Source organism: Nyctereutes procyonoides, unplaced genomic scaffold (assembly GCF_905146905.1).
Source record: "Nyctereutes procyonoides isolate TBG_1078 unplaced genomic scaffold, NYPRO_anot_genome, whole genome shotgun sequence".
NCBI lineage: Eukaryota > Metazoa > Chordata > Mammalia > Carnivora > Canidae > Nyctereutes > Nyctereutes procyonoides.
The window spans coordinates 6,568,365-6,582,797 of NW_026575043.1; the positions used below are offsets into that span (position 1 = coordinate 6,568,365).

Here is a 14,433-nt window from a genome sequence, read left to right on the forward strand (position 1 = left end):
GAACAGGGAGAGGGAGGAAGAGAAAAGAAACCTGATTAATATAGCTTCTTTATTTAAAAATGTGATGATGGGGCACTTGGGTGGCTCAGGGGTTGAGTGTCTGCCTTTGGCTCAAGTCGTGATCCTGGGGTCCTGGGATCGAGTCCCATATCAGGCTCCCTGTAGGGAGCCTGCCTTTCTCTCTGCCTATGTCGCTGCCTCTCATTCTGTGTCTCTCATGAATAAATAAATAAAATCTTTAAAAAAAAATGTGATGATAGGAGATGGAGCCTTTGAGAGGTGACCAGATCATGAGGGTGGAGTCCTGACCAATGGGATTACAAGACCTGGAGAGCTCCCTCACCCCTTCTACCATATGAGATGCATAAGCAGATGGCCATCTCTGAAGCAGGAAGTGAGTCTTCACAAGATATTAAATCTGCCAGTGCCTTGACCTTGAACTGTCTAGTATCCAGAACCATGAGAAATATATTTCTGCTGGTTATAAGCCACCGTCTATGGAAGTGTTATGGCAGCCTGAATGCACCAAGATAGATCTCTTCATAGTTACTTTTCAGCAGGAATAGCCACTATTAAAAAAAAAAAAAAAAAAAAAAAGGAAATTGAAAAAAAAAAGGACTTTGGTACTAAGGGAAAACATGACAAGAAAAATACTAGGCACATCACCAGCTACATTCACAAATGCAAAGTCAACCATCCTATCATGGCTGACTCTTTGAATGAATCAGGATAGCTTATTCTAGGTGGACAACAATGCCCAATCTCGGTGGCTTAACACAACTAAAGTTCCTTTCCTGTTTTACACATGTCTAGTGCATGTTGGTAGGGGGCTCTGCTCCTTGGACTCCCTCAGGGACTCAGCCAAGGAAAGCTCTATCCTGACATGTGTAATAATCACCCTTGTGGCGGGAAAAGTATATGGTGAATGTACCCCAGCTCTGAACGTGTCTACCTCAAAGATAGGACCCTTCCACTCCTGTTGCATTGGCCAACAAAGGTCACAAGGCCAGGCCTATCTCCAGAGGGGTGGGCCATGTGCAGTAGTACTGTGGCCAGGAAAGACCTGGAAAGGTGATGGCCTTCCTGATGAATGCACTTGCTCCTAGGGCTCCCAGGCTCATCCTGTCCACAAGAGAACTGTGTTGTCAGCAACCACCACACCCTGCCCTTCTCCCTCCCTCCAGCAGGAGGTCATGGAAAAAAGCAAACTGGATTTTCAGACCGTAGCCACCCCTCTTGCCAACTGCTCACCAGTATAGCAAATGCTATCACATATGGTCTGGTCCCTGCTTTTACACTTTTTGAACCAAAGGGCAAAATGAAGTTGCAGCCCAGCTGGGAGTAAGAAACAGTAGAGGCAGAGAGGAAACAACCCCAAAAGCTGAAACAATCCTTGAGAAGCCCCACCACGGTGGTGAGGGGCAGTGGGGCTGTTGGATTCTTTCACAGGAAGGACAAATGAAGAGGGAGAGTGGAGGCAAGGAGACTAGGGTGCAAAGAGCAGGAGGGGAGGAAAGAAACGGGAGGAGTAAGAGGGAAATAGCGGGGAAAGGGTGAGGCGGGGCTTGTCTCGGGTCAATAGGGGCGCAAAGCTCTTCTTGTGTCCTACCCAATGTGACTCTAGGCTTTAGCCAGGGCCATCCCAAAGGCATGTTCCCCTGGGGGACTTGGGAGGGGCACAGGCAGGTGGTCTGCATCCAAAACGTGTTTTCCTTTTAGAAGCACACGCCAGATACTGGGGAACTGTACTGACACTAGTTTTGTTTGCTTGGTTTGTTCTTTTAGCTGCACCAACTGATGACACAAATACATTTTAATTTGGATTCCTGAAAGACACATAAAAGAGCTGAACAGGAGTGTGGGTTAAACGATGAAATGTCCTGTGGTAACCAGAAGGCACCCAAATTCCCTGTGCCTAGATGATCCCAATAACATTTAAATTCTGATGTTCCTAAGGTGGCTTAGTACATCGATTCCTTCTGTTGTGAAATAAGTCACTCTATTTAGTAAAGGCCAAGGGTGTCAGGTAGAAACAAACATTGGTGTCATCGATCAAAACTGTCAGAAACGGGGCGCAGCTGGTTTTAGACAAACCCAGTTTTTGAAAGTTTGTGGGTGCCAAAGAAGTGGGTGATTCCTCATGCTTCTAGAAAATGTCACCGAGAGTCCTTTACCTGGTGACTCTCGCTGTGCATTCCAAGATAATTCTTGTTTTAAACACAGGTTTCTATATAAACCTTCCAGGAAAGCATCTGCTGTGAGAAATAAGATGTTGGTAGCACTGGGACTCCAAACAAAGCATAAGGAAAAAGGTACTTTTTTTTTTTTTTTAATGTTTATTGAAGTCTCAAAATTCTTCCCACATCAGGAAAAGATGACTGGATCCGGGGTACAATGAAGTTCTGACTTGAAGACTGGAGAGTGAAAGAAAAATGCAATCACTTGCATTTCTTGCTGCAAATAAACCAAAAGGAGCTTAATTTAGAAGATATGCTATGGCAACAGTTAGCAGGTTTTAGGTCAAATAACCGATGGCCCAACTCAATGTGAGACAGAGGAAGCCCATTAAAAAGTAGGGCTGAAGGGGAGGCAGTGAGACCAGGATAGATTACTGCTCTTGGAGAACCGACGTGGTTGTTTTTCCGTTCGTTGCAGGTTTTACTTAGAAATTTATTCTTCTTCACAAATGCTTCATTTAGTTGTGTTTTAATTATAGACTTTGACCAAAAAAGCCAGAAGAAGAGCAAATAGAGCCAGGCCCACAGACACCCTCAGTGCACAGTCTTGATGGAGTTTCTGCAAGTGGAGCACCAGTCTGGAGCTAGCAGAGTCCCGCCGCACCGCAGCAGAAGGGTGGCAAGCCGAGCTCAGGTGACTCGTCGGCCTGTTTCTGAAGCCCTAAGAAGACGGGGGAAAAAAATGACTTTAAGATGCAAAAAAAGCCCTACTGTGACATCAGTCAACTAACGAGTCCCTAGAAGAAGCTTTTTTTTTCTTTATTGAGATACAACTGACACATAACATTGTTCTTAGTTCAACATAATGATTCGATGTTTTCTGCATTCCCAAATGACCCCCACAATGAGTCTAGTTAACACCCACTGCCATGCATAGTTCCAACTCTTTCTGTTGCGATGAGAGCTTGTAGGGTCTCCTCTCTTAGCAACTTGCAAATACACAACACAGTATTGCTAACCACAGTCCCCGCGCTGTACATTACATCCCCGGGGCATATTCATGCCGCAACTGGAAGTGTGCACCTTCTGACTACCTTCACCCATTTCGCTCACCCCCCACCCCCTCCTCTGGCAACCACCAATCTGTTCTCTGGATCCACGAGCTCAATTTTTAAATTCTTTTTTAGATTCCACATACAATTGAACGCAAATGATATTTATCCTTTTGAGGCTTATTTCACTTAGTACGGTGTCCCAGAGGTCCATCCATGTTGTTGCAAATGGGAAGATTTCCCTCTTTTTTTATGGCTGAGTAATATTCATATATACATAACACACACACATAGGAATATATATCCCACATCTTCTCTATCCATTTATCCACTGATGGACACTTAGGCTGTTTGGATATTTTGATAACTGTAAATAATGCTACAATGAACACAGGGGTTAGTGTTATTTCTTCAGACAAATAAGCAGGAGTTTCTGGATCATTCTGTTTTTAATTTTTTGAGGAAGCTCCATACTGTTTTCCACAGTGGTTACACAAATTTACACTCCCTCACAACAGTGCCCTTTTCTCCATACCTTTGCCAACACTTGTTATTTCTTGTCTTTTTGATAAAGGCCCTTCTAACAGGTGTGAGGTGATAGCTCACTGTGGTTTTGATTTGCACTGCCCTGATGATGAGGGATGATTAGCATCTTTCATGTACCCGTTAAGCATCTGTATGTCTTCTGTGGAAAAATGTCTACTCAGATCCTCTGCCCATTTTTTAATCAGATTTTTTTTTTGCTAGTGGGTTGTAGGAGTTCTTTACATATTTACATACTCACTTATCAGATATCAGACATGTTGATTTGTAAATATTTTCTCTATTTGAGCAAATTGCTTTTTTGTTTTGTTGATGGTTTTCTTTGCTGTGCTGAGGTTTTTAGTCTGATGTAAGAAGCAGCTATCACTTAGTTACTGCTTCACCACAGACCCATCTGAACACCCTCCGTGGGCCGGTGGCCCCAAGTTAGGCATGAATAAGTCACATTTCCTTTCCTTGAAGTGTCAGACCAAGTTCATGATTTCCCAGATTATACACAAAATAGATGAGAGAGAGAGATAGAAAGCGATAGAGAGAGAGAGCATGTTTATGGAGAATCAAGGCAATATTCATGAAACATAATATTTATGTAGAGTAAAAAATGTAACTTTTACGGATGTAACCACATCCCTACTTGGCAAAAAAAAAAAAAAAAAAAAAGAATGACAGAGGAGAGACCATGGAGGCCATCGTTTTCCACAAACATATCCCTCAGGGTGGAGATCCTGGGGTGGGGGTGCTGCTGGCTGGGGCTGCTCCAAACTCAAAGAGGGAGCTGAATGGGTCTGGGTGGCCAGAGGCATAGGCCCTCCACATGCAGCTCCCTCTGTTTTTCTGGTGTGCTGTGTGGCCATCGTCACTTTTTCTGTGTGCCAGACAAAGAAAAGGTTGGAAAGTCCTGCTTGGAAGGAGTATGAGGAACTAGGAGTCACCGCCACACTGCTTTTTGGGTGGTCTCTGTTCCCTGGTGCTTTTTGCTGGGTGTGCAGAGGAGCAAGGAAGGGGCACCTGGCTGCTGTCAAGATGGTTCTCGTGCTTGAAAGCGTGATTTTAATTCTATTATATAAGATCTCCATCTTAGGTTTAGAATTGGTGCCTCCCCTGTTGAGACCTGAGACAAGCCTTTGAAAGATGGAGGTGGAGGTGGGGGCAGGGGAGCACTGACGGGAGGAGCACAGTGAGGGGCGAGGGGCCAAGCCAGGGTAGGACAGCATATGGCATGTCTGTGGGAGAGCCAGGAATCCACAGCAGCACATGTGTGCAGCAGCCATCTTATTTTGCTTATTCTTCCCTTCTGAGCTCCCTAAGGATCTCTCGCTGACACCTTCGCCCTCTGTGTGGGGCTCACCGTGCACTGGAGAATCATGGAGACCGGAATTCCCAGGAAGGTGCAGGGTCGGTTGGAGGGAGGAAGAGAATGGGAATAGACAATCCAGTGGCGAGTTGAGGTGAGAGGTGATGAGCACTGAGGTTAGGATGATGGCTGAAGGTTTGGGAAGGAGGGGCAGTGGCCGTTTGATGGAGAACCAACAGGATGTTAGTTCAGATGAGTAACAAGAGGTATGAAGTATAGCAATGGGGAAATAAAAATATCATTTAGAATCCAATGTCCACTGGCTAATGCATGTGGTGGATGTACAAGAAATCTTGCTTTGACTGTAGGAGACTCATTGCAAAGTTAAAACAAAACAGAACAAAACACCACCAATCTGTTAACTAAAAGGATAAATTTTCCAACCCAATGGCAGTCGTATCATGATTTAGTTCTCTGCTGCACAGGTATGTGGGCCCTCACCCTGCTGGTGTCCACACCTCAAAGAGGGGGCATGCAGCTGAACGAGGGGGGGCTTCCTTCCCTGCAGCAGTGGGGGCCGTGCCCAGAGCCCAGAAGTACACCCAAAACTGCCTCCGTCCCAGCAGACCATTCTCTTGTGAGACTGGCTTTCTGTGTGATATTTTGGGCGAAGACTATGTTGGCAAACTTTTATTTTGACTAAAAGTAGTCTCTGTATCTCAAGGACAGCGCTCCTCTGGACTCAGCAGCCTTGGGAAGGAATGCAAGCCTTCCTCAGCTCCAAGGACACAAGCGGTATGAGTTCTTCAAATGTGGGAGGCTGTCTACTTCACCTCTGGGTCCTTGGACCTGCATGGCTGCAAGGACCGTGCAGGTACTAAGTGTTTGGATGTGAGTGAGTGAGTGAGTGAGTGGGGGTGTGGATTGCAGATGCGGTGCAAACAATCGAACAGGTGTCTATCCAGATCGCTGGTGACCTGTGTGTCCTGTGATGTATTCAGGGTACTAAGAAGATGTGGCCTCTACAAATGAAACCTTCACTTAACTTTGGGCTTACAAGACCCTAACTAAGAGGTTGCTTAATTTCTCCTTGGTCTGAGTTTGTCATATTGAGTCATACATGGCTTTGAGAAGCCAGTGAAGACTACAGACTGTTCCCCAGAGACCTGTAGACGTGACTGGGCCCTATGCACACAATGCCACTCACACTTCCAGGTATTATGTTAGAAGGTTCATAGACACCCTCACCTAGGAGTAGACCCAGGTAGTGTGGGGGACTGAAGCTTTCTTTTTAAGAAAAAAATACGAATACGAAAGTAAGTACAGGGCCTTGGAAAGGGCCCGTTGAAGAGTGAGCCTGTGAAATGAAATGTCTCCCAGCTTCAGGGACAGTCCCCCTGGTCCAGTCCTCATTCTGAATGCTGGGCCCTGCTTCTCCACCTGCAATTCAAAGCTGTCACTTGGTGATCACTGGTGCCAGGCCGGCGGTCAGGCTGACCTGCACAAGGCTGGGCAAGTCTTAAGGCATTAAGCATTCTGTTGAGTTTACAATACACTCTGCTTCACGAAGCTACAGTGCTGGTGAAGTGTTTGTGCTCTCAGCCTTAAAAAGAACCCTTGACTTTTGATGAGCATTTCACAAAATTTCGTCTCCTTCTTGTAACTCATTTGCCATAAAATTTTGCTTCAAAATTGAAAGTTACTTATTGAATTGCCACAGTGGATCAGCTATAGTTGTATTTGATGCAGCTGTTCCTCCTTGGGTCCCTCCACACCCTTGCCCCCCCACCCACTCCCGTCAAACACCTAAGTCTGAACGTAACTGGTGATGAGCTGCCCTCCTGTTCCTAGTGGCCAAGTGTGCGTCACAGAATCACACTGAGAGCAACAGCACGTGAGGGCAGCCACAAGAAACCCACCTGACCTGCCCCTCTCCCTGGGATCAAGGTGGGTGCTTGACAAACCAACATAGCAGGAGAGGGACAAGGTAGCACTGTGCTTCTTTCATATCCTCACCTCTTACCAACTCAAGATCTTGATTAAAAGAGTGTGAAGGTATATTTTTAAACATAAAATTGAAAGAAAGGTTTCTCAGATGACTGTAATCAGTGGCAGCTGGCTTCATACACTTCAGTTGTCACTATCAATGGGATACTGAAAGGAAACTATAAAAATACAGGAAACAGAAGAACTTTTTCATAAAGTCCAAGACACTCCAACATCTAAACATACAACTATGGTAGATCTCTACACAGGAGCAGTATTCGTGAACAGGAACTAATGCAGCATTTTTAGGATGCAATTAAACAAAAAGTGCTTTGAGGTGATGATACATAACCTATGTTAAGGTACAAGTTTACATATCCACACACACACAGACACACACACATATACACAGATATACACACACACAAAGATACCCACAGACACACACACACTGACTCAGACACACACACAGACTCTGACACACACACACAGACACACAAAAATACCCAGACACATACACACAGACTCCAACACACACACACACAGACATACAGACACACATAGACACAAAGAGACACACACAGACACAGATACCACAGACAGACACACAGTTACACACAGACACACACAGAGACACAGAACAATGTATATAGCTGACTTAGAGAAATACTTTGTATGGTCAATAGTTCTGGAAAATAAACAGAAGGCAGGATGCCTGGGTGGCTCAGCGGTTGAGCGTCTGCCTTTGGCTTGGGGTGTTATCCTGGAGTCCAGGGATCGAGTCCCACATCAGGCTCCCTGCACGGAGCCTGCTTCTACCTCTGCTTGTGTCTCTGCCTTTCTCTCTCTCTCTCTCTCTGTGTCTCTCATGAATAAATAAATAAAATCTTTAAAAAAAAATAAAAATAAACAGAAGGCTCAAACCTTCCCTAAACTTCTTAAACATCGTTACCAGAAGTTATTAATTCTTGAAATTCAAGATGCACTTCCATCTCTCAAACTGGAACACACCCAGTATGAGAAACGTTATTGCTTGCTAAGACTAGGTAAACACCAACTCTCAAACTTACACTTTTTAAAAAATCAAACTCCATTCAGAATTGCCTTTCTCAAAAGAGAAATTTGAAACGAGGCAGGATATGAACTCTGTTCAATCACAAAGATCCCCATTTTCACCCAGTTACAGTAGACTCAGGACAACACTGGGAAAGTGTTCACTTTGATTAACACAGGCTATTCCTCCCTTGTAAATCTCACTGTTCCCCTGATTAATTCCTAAACATACTTACTAATTCCTAATGTAGCCTACTAATTTTCAAAAATATAGCTTATCAAATCCTATTAAAGTAATAAATCTGTTAAAGTAGAACCAAGTACCTACAATGAAAACAAAACCAAACAAAAACCACTTTGATGTTCAGGAACGCTACAGATCAGATTTCAATCAGATGGAGACAAAGACTTCAGAAAAAAACCCTGGTCTGGCTAGTTGGTAATGACAGTTCATCTAAAATTATTCCCTCCTTGGGCAGCTATCCGTGTGCTGCTGGGAAAGGAAAGAGAAGCCTTCCTTACTACACCTGAACACATTCAGTGCAACGAGGTATCGCATGGGACCAGTGCCAGAGCAGGACGTGCACTGGTTCTGGGCTCTCATCCCACGCCCATCTTAGAATTTGGGGGCAGATGATTCATCCTCTCTGTTTGCACATAAAATCACCTAAGAGATGGGGATACTGTGAGTGTTTTCACATTAGAGGGTTGTTATGGGATCAAGTGAGACACGCATATTAAGTTCTTTGAGCATGTAAAACTCCAGACTAACACATTCCATGGAATTTTGCCGTTCTAATGGAATTGGCAAACCATCTCAGATATTCTTTTTGTGGGGCACCTGGGTGGCTCAGTTGGTTAAGCAGCTGCCTTTGGCTCAGGTCATGATCCCAGGGTCCTGGGATGGAGCCCCACGTCGGGTTCTCTGCTCAGTGGGGAGCCTGCTTCTCCTTCTCCCTCTGCCTACCATTCCCCCTGCCTATGCTCTCTCTCCTTCTCTGTCAAATAAAATAAAATTTTAAAAAATAGATATATTCTCTTTGTAAAATTAAAAAGTCACTATTTTATTGCTCCTCAAATATGATTAATTGATTTATGTTATTTCCATCCCTTACGCATCATCAGGAGACACACAGTGTATAACCAAGGAGCATAGGGTTCAAATTCTGGCAGGGCAGAGACTGAATCCAGGTTCAGACATTTAGCAGCTGTGTGACCTTGGGCAAGTGGTTTAAGCCCCCTAAGGCTAGCTCTCCCCTCAATGAAGCAGATATCCATATCTACCATAAGCTGATGTCGACAGGGTCAGAGGTAACACGCCCAGTGCCCCAGTGGAGCGCCTGGGTCTCCTACAGAAGGTCTAAGTGAAGGGCTATTGTACTACATCTCAGCAGTGTAATCTGGGACAGGGAAAGGCCAGAGCTTCCCAGGGCACTTGTCAGTGGTACCGAGGTAAAGACGTCCTGTCCTGGATGCTGCCCTCACAAGTGCTAAACCACAACCAAGAAGCTACATGTCTCCTACTCCCTGGGCTTGTCCTCTGTGGAATGAGGCTTCTGGAACGGCTCTTAACTAAAACTGTCTCATATGCCAAGGGAAACTCAAACTCCACAATTTATGAAGAGGGGCTCAACTGTCAGATGTGCCATTTTTTACATCTGCTTTTTTCTTTCAATATTTACTTTTGTTATAAAAATTTTTTCAAGGAAACTAAAAAAAGTCACTGCCAATCCCACAAAGGTACACAGAATCTTTTTGCCCCTGGCCTGTGCCCAGCCTGAACCAGCCAGCTCTCCTCCGCCCACCGTCTGCCTCCTGCTTCCTCTCGTGATTGTTTTCCCAGGGCTTGGTCAGACAGGACCTCCTGTCGGAAAAACTCTCTCAACCGGCGCACAGCCCCAGATGAGCGGGGTGCTTCCCCTCTGTGGGGCTGGGCATCCTGTTGGCTGGCCTTCATCATGGCCCTTGTCAGTGGTGGTCAATGGCCTTTCTACTCCTGCATGATCCTGTGCACATTCCTTGAGAGCGGACTCGCCAGTGCCCAGGGCCCAGCACAGAGGCAGGTGGGCAGTGCTAGCTGAAAGGATATTTGCGTTTTCACCTGTGCCACAGTATGACAGGTTCACATTTTTCACAGGCACAGTCTTTCCATATAAATTGCCATTTACCTATCCTTGTATTTCTTATTCGATTATTAGGTAGATAGAACAGAGGGTCAAACATCATCAATACTACAAGGTACAAAAATAAAATAATACCAATAGGGAAAAGCTGGCCAGCAGAGAAATAGCATGGCATATTAGTTTTCTATCGCTACTTTAATAAATTGCCGTAAACCTCAGGTTTTAATACAAATTCATTTTCTTGCAGTTCTGGAGGTCCGAAAGGCTAAAATCGAGGTGTCAGCAGAGCTGCCAGCAAGCTGAATTCTTTCTGGCAGTTCTAGGACAGGACTGGTTTCCTTGCTTCTTATCGAGCTTCTAGAGGCTGTGCTGACTTGTGGCTTTTTGCCTATATCTTGAAAGCCAGTAATACAGGCTTTAGCAATGAGGATCCTTGTGATTTATGCTGGCCCACGGGTATAACCCAGGATAAGTTCTCCATCTCAACCTTTAACTGAATCACGTACCTGAAGTTCCTTCCCTTTTGCCATGTAAAGCAACACATTCACAGGCTGCCGGGATCCCGACATGGGTTGTCATGTGTGAGTACATTATTGTGCTGACCACTCCTGGCATGTGTGACTTCCCCATGTTCTCATTGTCCCACCAGAAGGTGTGCTTAGTTCAGGCAGAGCTGCACCAGCTGCACGAGAGAATGGGCCCCAACAGAAGCCTGATGTTCTTCATGTTTATGGGAAAAAGGGCATAGGGCACCTCCCAGCAGCTGTATGGCTAGCTGCCATGAAGCACCTGGTGGAGGAAGATGGTGTCTCTGGGGCTCAGCCTCTGCTAACGCAGACCTGCTAAGCTACCATGTTGGTGCTCCTCACGGCTCTTTCAGCCAAAAGAGAAAGGACCAGAAGGAGGTGGTCAATTAATGTTCTCTGAAAGAACATTTGTACTTCTATGTGTTCCTTTGCATTTTATATATATATATATATATACACACACTTGAAATTTATTTATTTGAGAGAGAAAGAGAGCATGAGAGAGCACAAGCAGGGGAAGGAGCAGAGGGAGAGGAAGAAGCAGACTCTCCACTGAGCAGGGATCCTGATGTGGGGCTCCATCCCAGGACCCTGAGATCATGACCTGAGTCGAAGGCAGATGCTTAACCAACTGAGCCACCCAGATGTCCTATATTTATATTTTCATACAGGTGCAAACATCCTATCCTTTTCTTGGGAGCTGGATAGGTGTGGCCTTCCAATGGAAAAAGTCATGCTATTCAGAGGCTTCTCCTGCCATTCCTTCTTATCAAAAATATTTGCAAACTGCAATATGTAAATATGCACCAGAACCAGAAGCGTAAGGATCCAGGAGGACAGGTGGATGACAACCTCTATATATAAACACTAAGTAGATGAGAAACATTTAGGCGCTGGTTATCACAGGCCTGGAGGGACTCTACGTGCTCTATATGCATTCTTTCATTCCTCTCGAATTCCTAGGGAACTGTTAACATGACTTAATTCCAATTTGCCCAGTTTATGGAGAGCAGGTATACATGGCAGAGCAGATGAGAGGCTTGACTTTCGTCATACTAAGTTCAACCTTGGTAAAAACCTATCAGAAGCACTTTTATAATGCAATATAAAGGAGTAAGAAAAGCCAAGGCACTGCATATCAAATGACTACCAGGACTAAGAGTCCTTCCAAGCAGACTTTATCCACTTTACTTGCCACTGCATCTCATGGACATAATGGTATGACTTTGTGTTTCTTTACAGAAGGCCATTCCAAGAAAGCCAGCCTCAGATCTTGCAGGGACTCTTCAACCTACCTATCTTGCAGTTCTGAACCATGCTGAGATTTTGTAAATGTGACCTGGAGTTGGCACATTGCTGAATTTTCTCTGAACACACTCACACACACACATATTTGATCTGCTCACATTAGAACATGTTGCAAAATGTGTTTTAATGAGGAACAGTTGGTCTGGTTCTGCTCAAATAAAAGATATCCCTGTAAGAGAGTTGCCACCTGTCTTCCCATCTTGCAGAGCAGCGTCTAAATGAGTTTTTCTGTCCTCGACACCTGCAGGTATTGCCAGGGCCCTGTGACTGGTCCCTGTGCCAGCTCCGTTCCTCGGACTGACAGACAATCTTGTCCCAGTGCTTTGTGTCATCACCAGACACGAGAACATACAAGGGAGTAAGGGTGCCAAGCTACCTTTGTCCACTACTTTTCCAGACAATTCTTCAAACTGGGAGCCTTTTAATATCACACAGCTAGGAGTACCCGCTGAGCTGTGAACCAAAGATCTTAGTAGTTTTGAGTCCCTGAAATCTCTGTAAAGAATGTTATACCTGTCATCTATCAGCCCTGTAGGTTCACTGGCATGTAACAAGCTCCACAAATGAAACCTGGCATCCATGACACCTTTTCATGTATTTGGGGAGAATACTTACATCATAAGACCTCTGTCACTGAGTTATGTGACGAGAGCACAGTACTGTCAGCCTTTCTGTATCCCTTTGGGCACAGGCAATTCTAAATTAGACATTATTCATATGTAATTTCCCCCACATCCTCTCACCTCAAATGTGTAATTGCTATCAGGTCATTAAAATCGCAAAAAAAAAAAAAAAATTTAAACCGGAACATACCCACACACACGAAATCACTATAATCTTGTTTTAGATCTTGTTTTGATGACAGCAGAGTAAATACAAGGCTTTGCTAATAAGGCCAAAAATAAATTATTAAACTATCTACCATATGATCAAATGCATTTCAGATTATATTCTGAATGATTTTGCCTTGACGATCACCAAAGGAAGAGCTCTGATGTGCCTCTGCATGGTCTGGGTGATCCTTCTCTTTCAGGATGTCCAACCCTCTGACTTGAACTGAGCCAAATGAAAGAAAGAGATAATCATACCAAAAATCAAAGCTCGGCATCTACCCATCACATAATTATTATTTTCTGTGAGATCATAATTCATCCGACTCAAGAGATACAAAAACAACTCTTAAGCTCTGAACTTCTTTTAATGGATTCAAAATATTATGTGTAAATTTTTCTCATGGCTCAAAGGCATTGTTAGAGCTTGAAGTGGAAGCTACCAGGGATGAAGAAAAAAATGTTTGATAGCTCATAACTCAAGATAAATTAGAGTTTAGAATCACCTTCTTTTTTTTTTTCCAACTGAGCCTGCACATATGGCCTATGCAGAAAATCTATCAAAACCAAATATGTGATCAATGCAAGGAAATTATGTTAAAATATACATTATGCAGTGCAGTATGCTATCAGCAAAGACCCTGAAAATCTGATTCTGTAAAGTTTGCTTTAAATACAAAATCATCTTTATATCTGAAAGTTATTTCTATCATAAGATTGCATTTTAATTCCCAAAATATAATCTTAAGGAAGCATCTCTTATGTAAGTATCTCTAATGTAAAGTGTTGCCTCAGTCCCTGATCATCAAGAATGAACAATGGTGGCGGTCCCACCTTGGTAAGGCCTCCTCAACTCTCTGGTTGTGGGCTTCTACCTGAGTTCTGTCATCTTCTTTAAAGTTCCTAATCTTTCTTTAACTTAACACCAAATGGTGGTTCAAATGCCTTACACTGGCCTAATTTCTGGCTCATTAGATTTACCAAAGTAAGTGTATGGAGGGCAGGATAGAATAGGAGCCAGAATTAATACAATATAAAAATCTTTGCTAACAGTGGTATCTTGTGATTTGCTTATATGTAACCTCCTTAGTTCTACACGAACCAAGAGGTAGGAAGCTTTGCCAAAAGGTATATTATTAGAGATCTGGCATTTTAGATGGAGATGCATTTATTTTAATTTCTTATTCATTGTGATTTAAGTCATATTCTTCAAAGAGAAGGCACATAGGGAAGATTTTGTTACTAGCTGCACTTAGAACCCAAGTTATTTATTTACCATGTCAAAATTTGGAAACTTGGGATCCCTGGGTGGTGGAGCGGTTTAGCGCCTGCCTTTGGCCCGGGGCGCGATCCTGGAGACCCGGGATCGAATCCCATGTCGGGCTCCCGGTGCATGGAGCCTGTTTCTGTGTCTCTGCCTCTCTCTCTCTCTCTCTCTGTGTGACTATCATAAATAAATAAAAATTTAAAAAAAATTTGGAAACTACTTTAGAATGTATATGTAGGTCTCTCTTTTGTTAACTAAATATCAGCCACGGAT

At 44.0% G+C, this 14,433-nt stretch overlaps 1 protein-coding gene across 5 annotated transcripts in view; it reads right to left on the reverse strand.

Annotated features, from left to right (window-relative positions):
- Nucleotides 1–1,798: 1,798 nt before the first annotated feature.
- The window catches only part of CDKAL1 (CDK5 regulatory subunit associated protein 1 like 1), a 636,452-nt gene continuing 623,817 nt past the window's right edge, over nucleotides 1,799–14,433 (reverse strand). For all 5 annotated transcript variants that reach the window (XM_055322912.1, XM_055322911.1, XM_055322910.1 and 2 more), the window contains one exon: nucleotides 1,799–2,898. In XM_055322912.1, coding sequence (XP_055178887.1) covers nucleotides 2,707–2,898 — 192 coding nt within the window. In that variant the 3' untranslated portion in view covers nucleotides 1,799–2,706. The remainder of the gene's footprint in view (nucleotides 2,899–14,433) is intronic.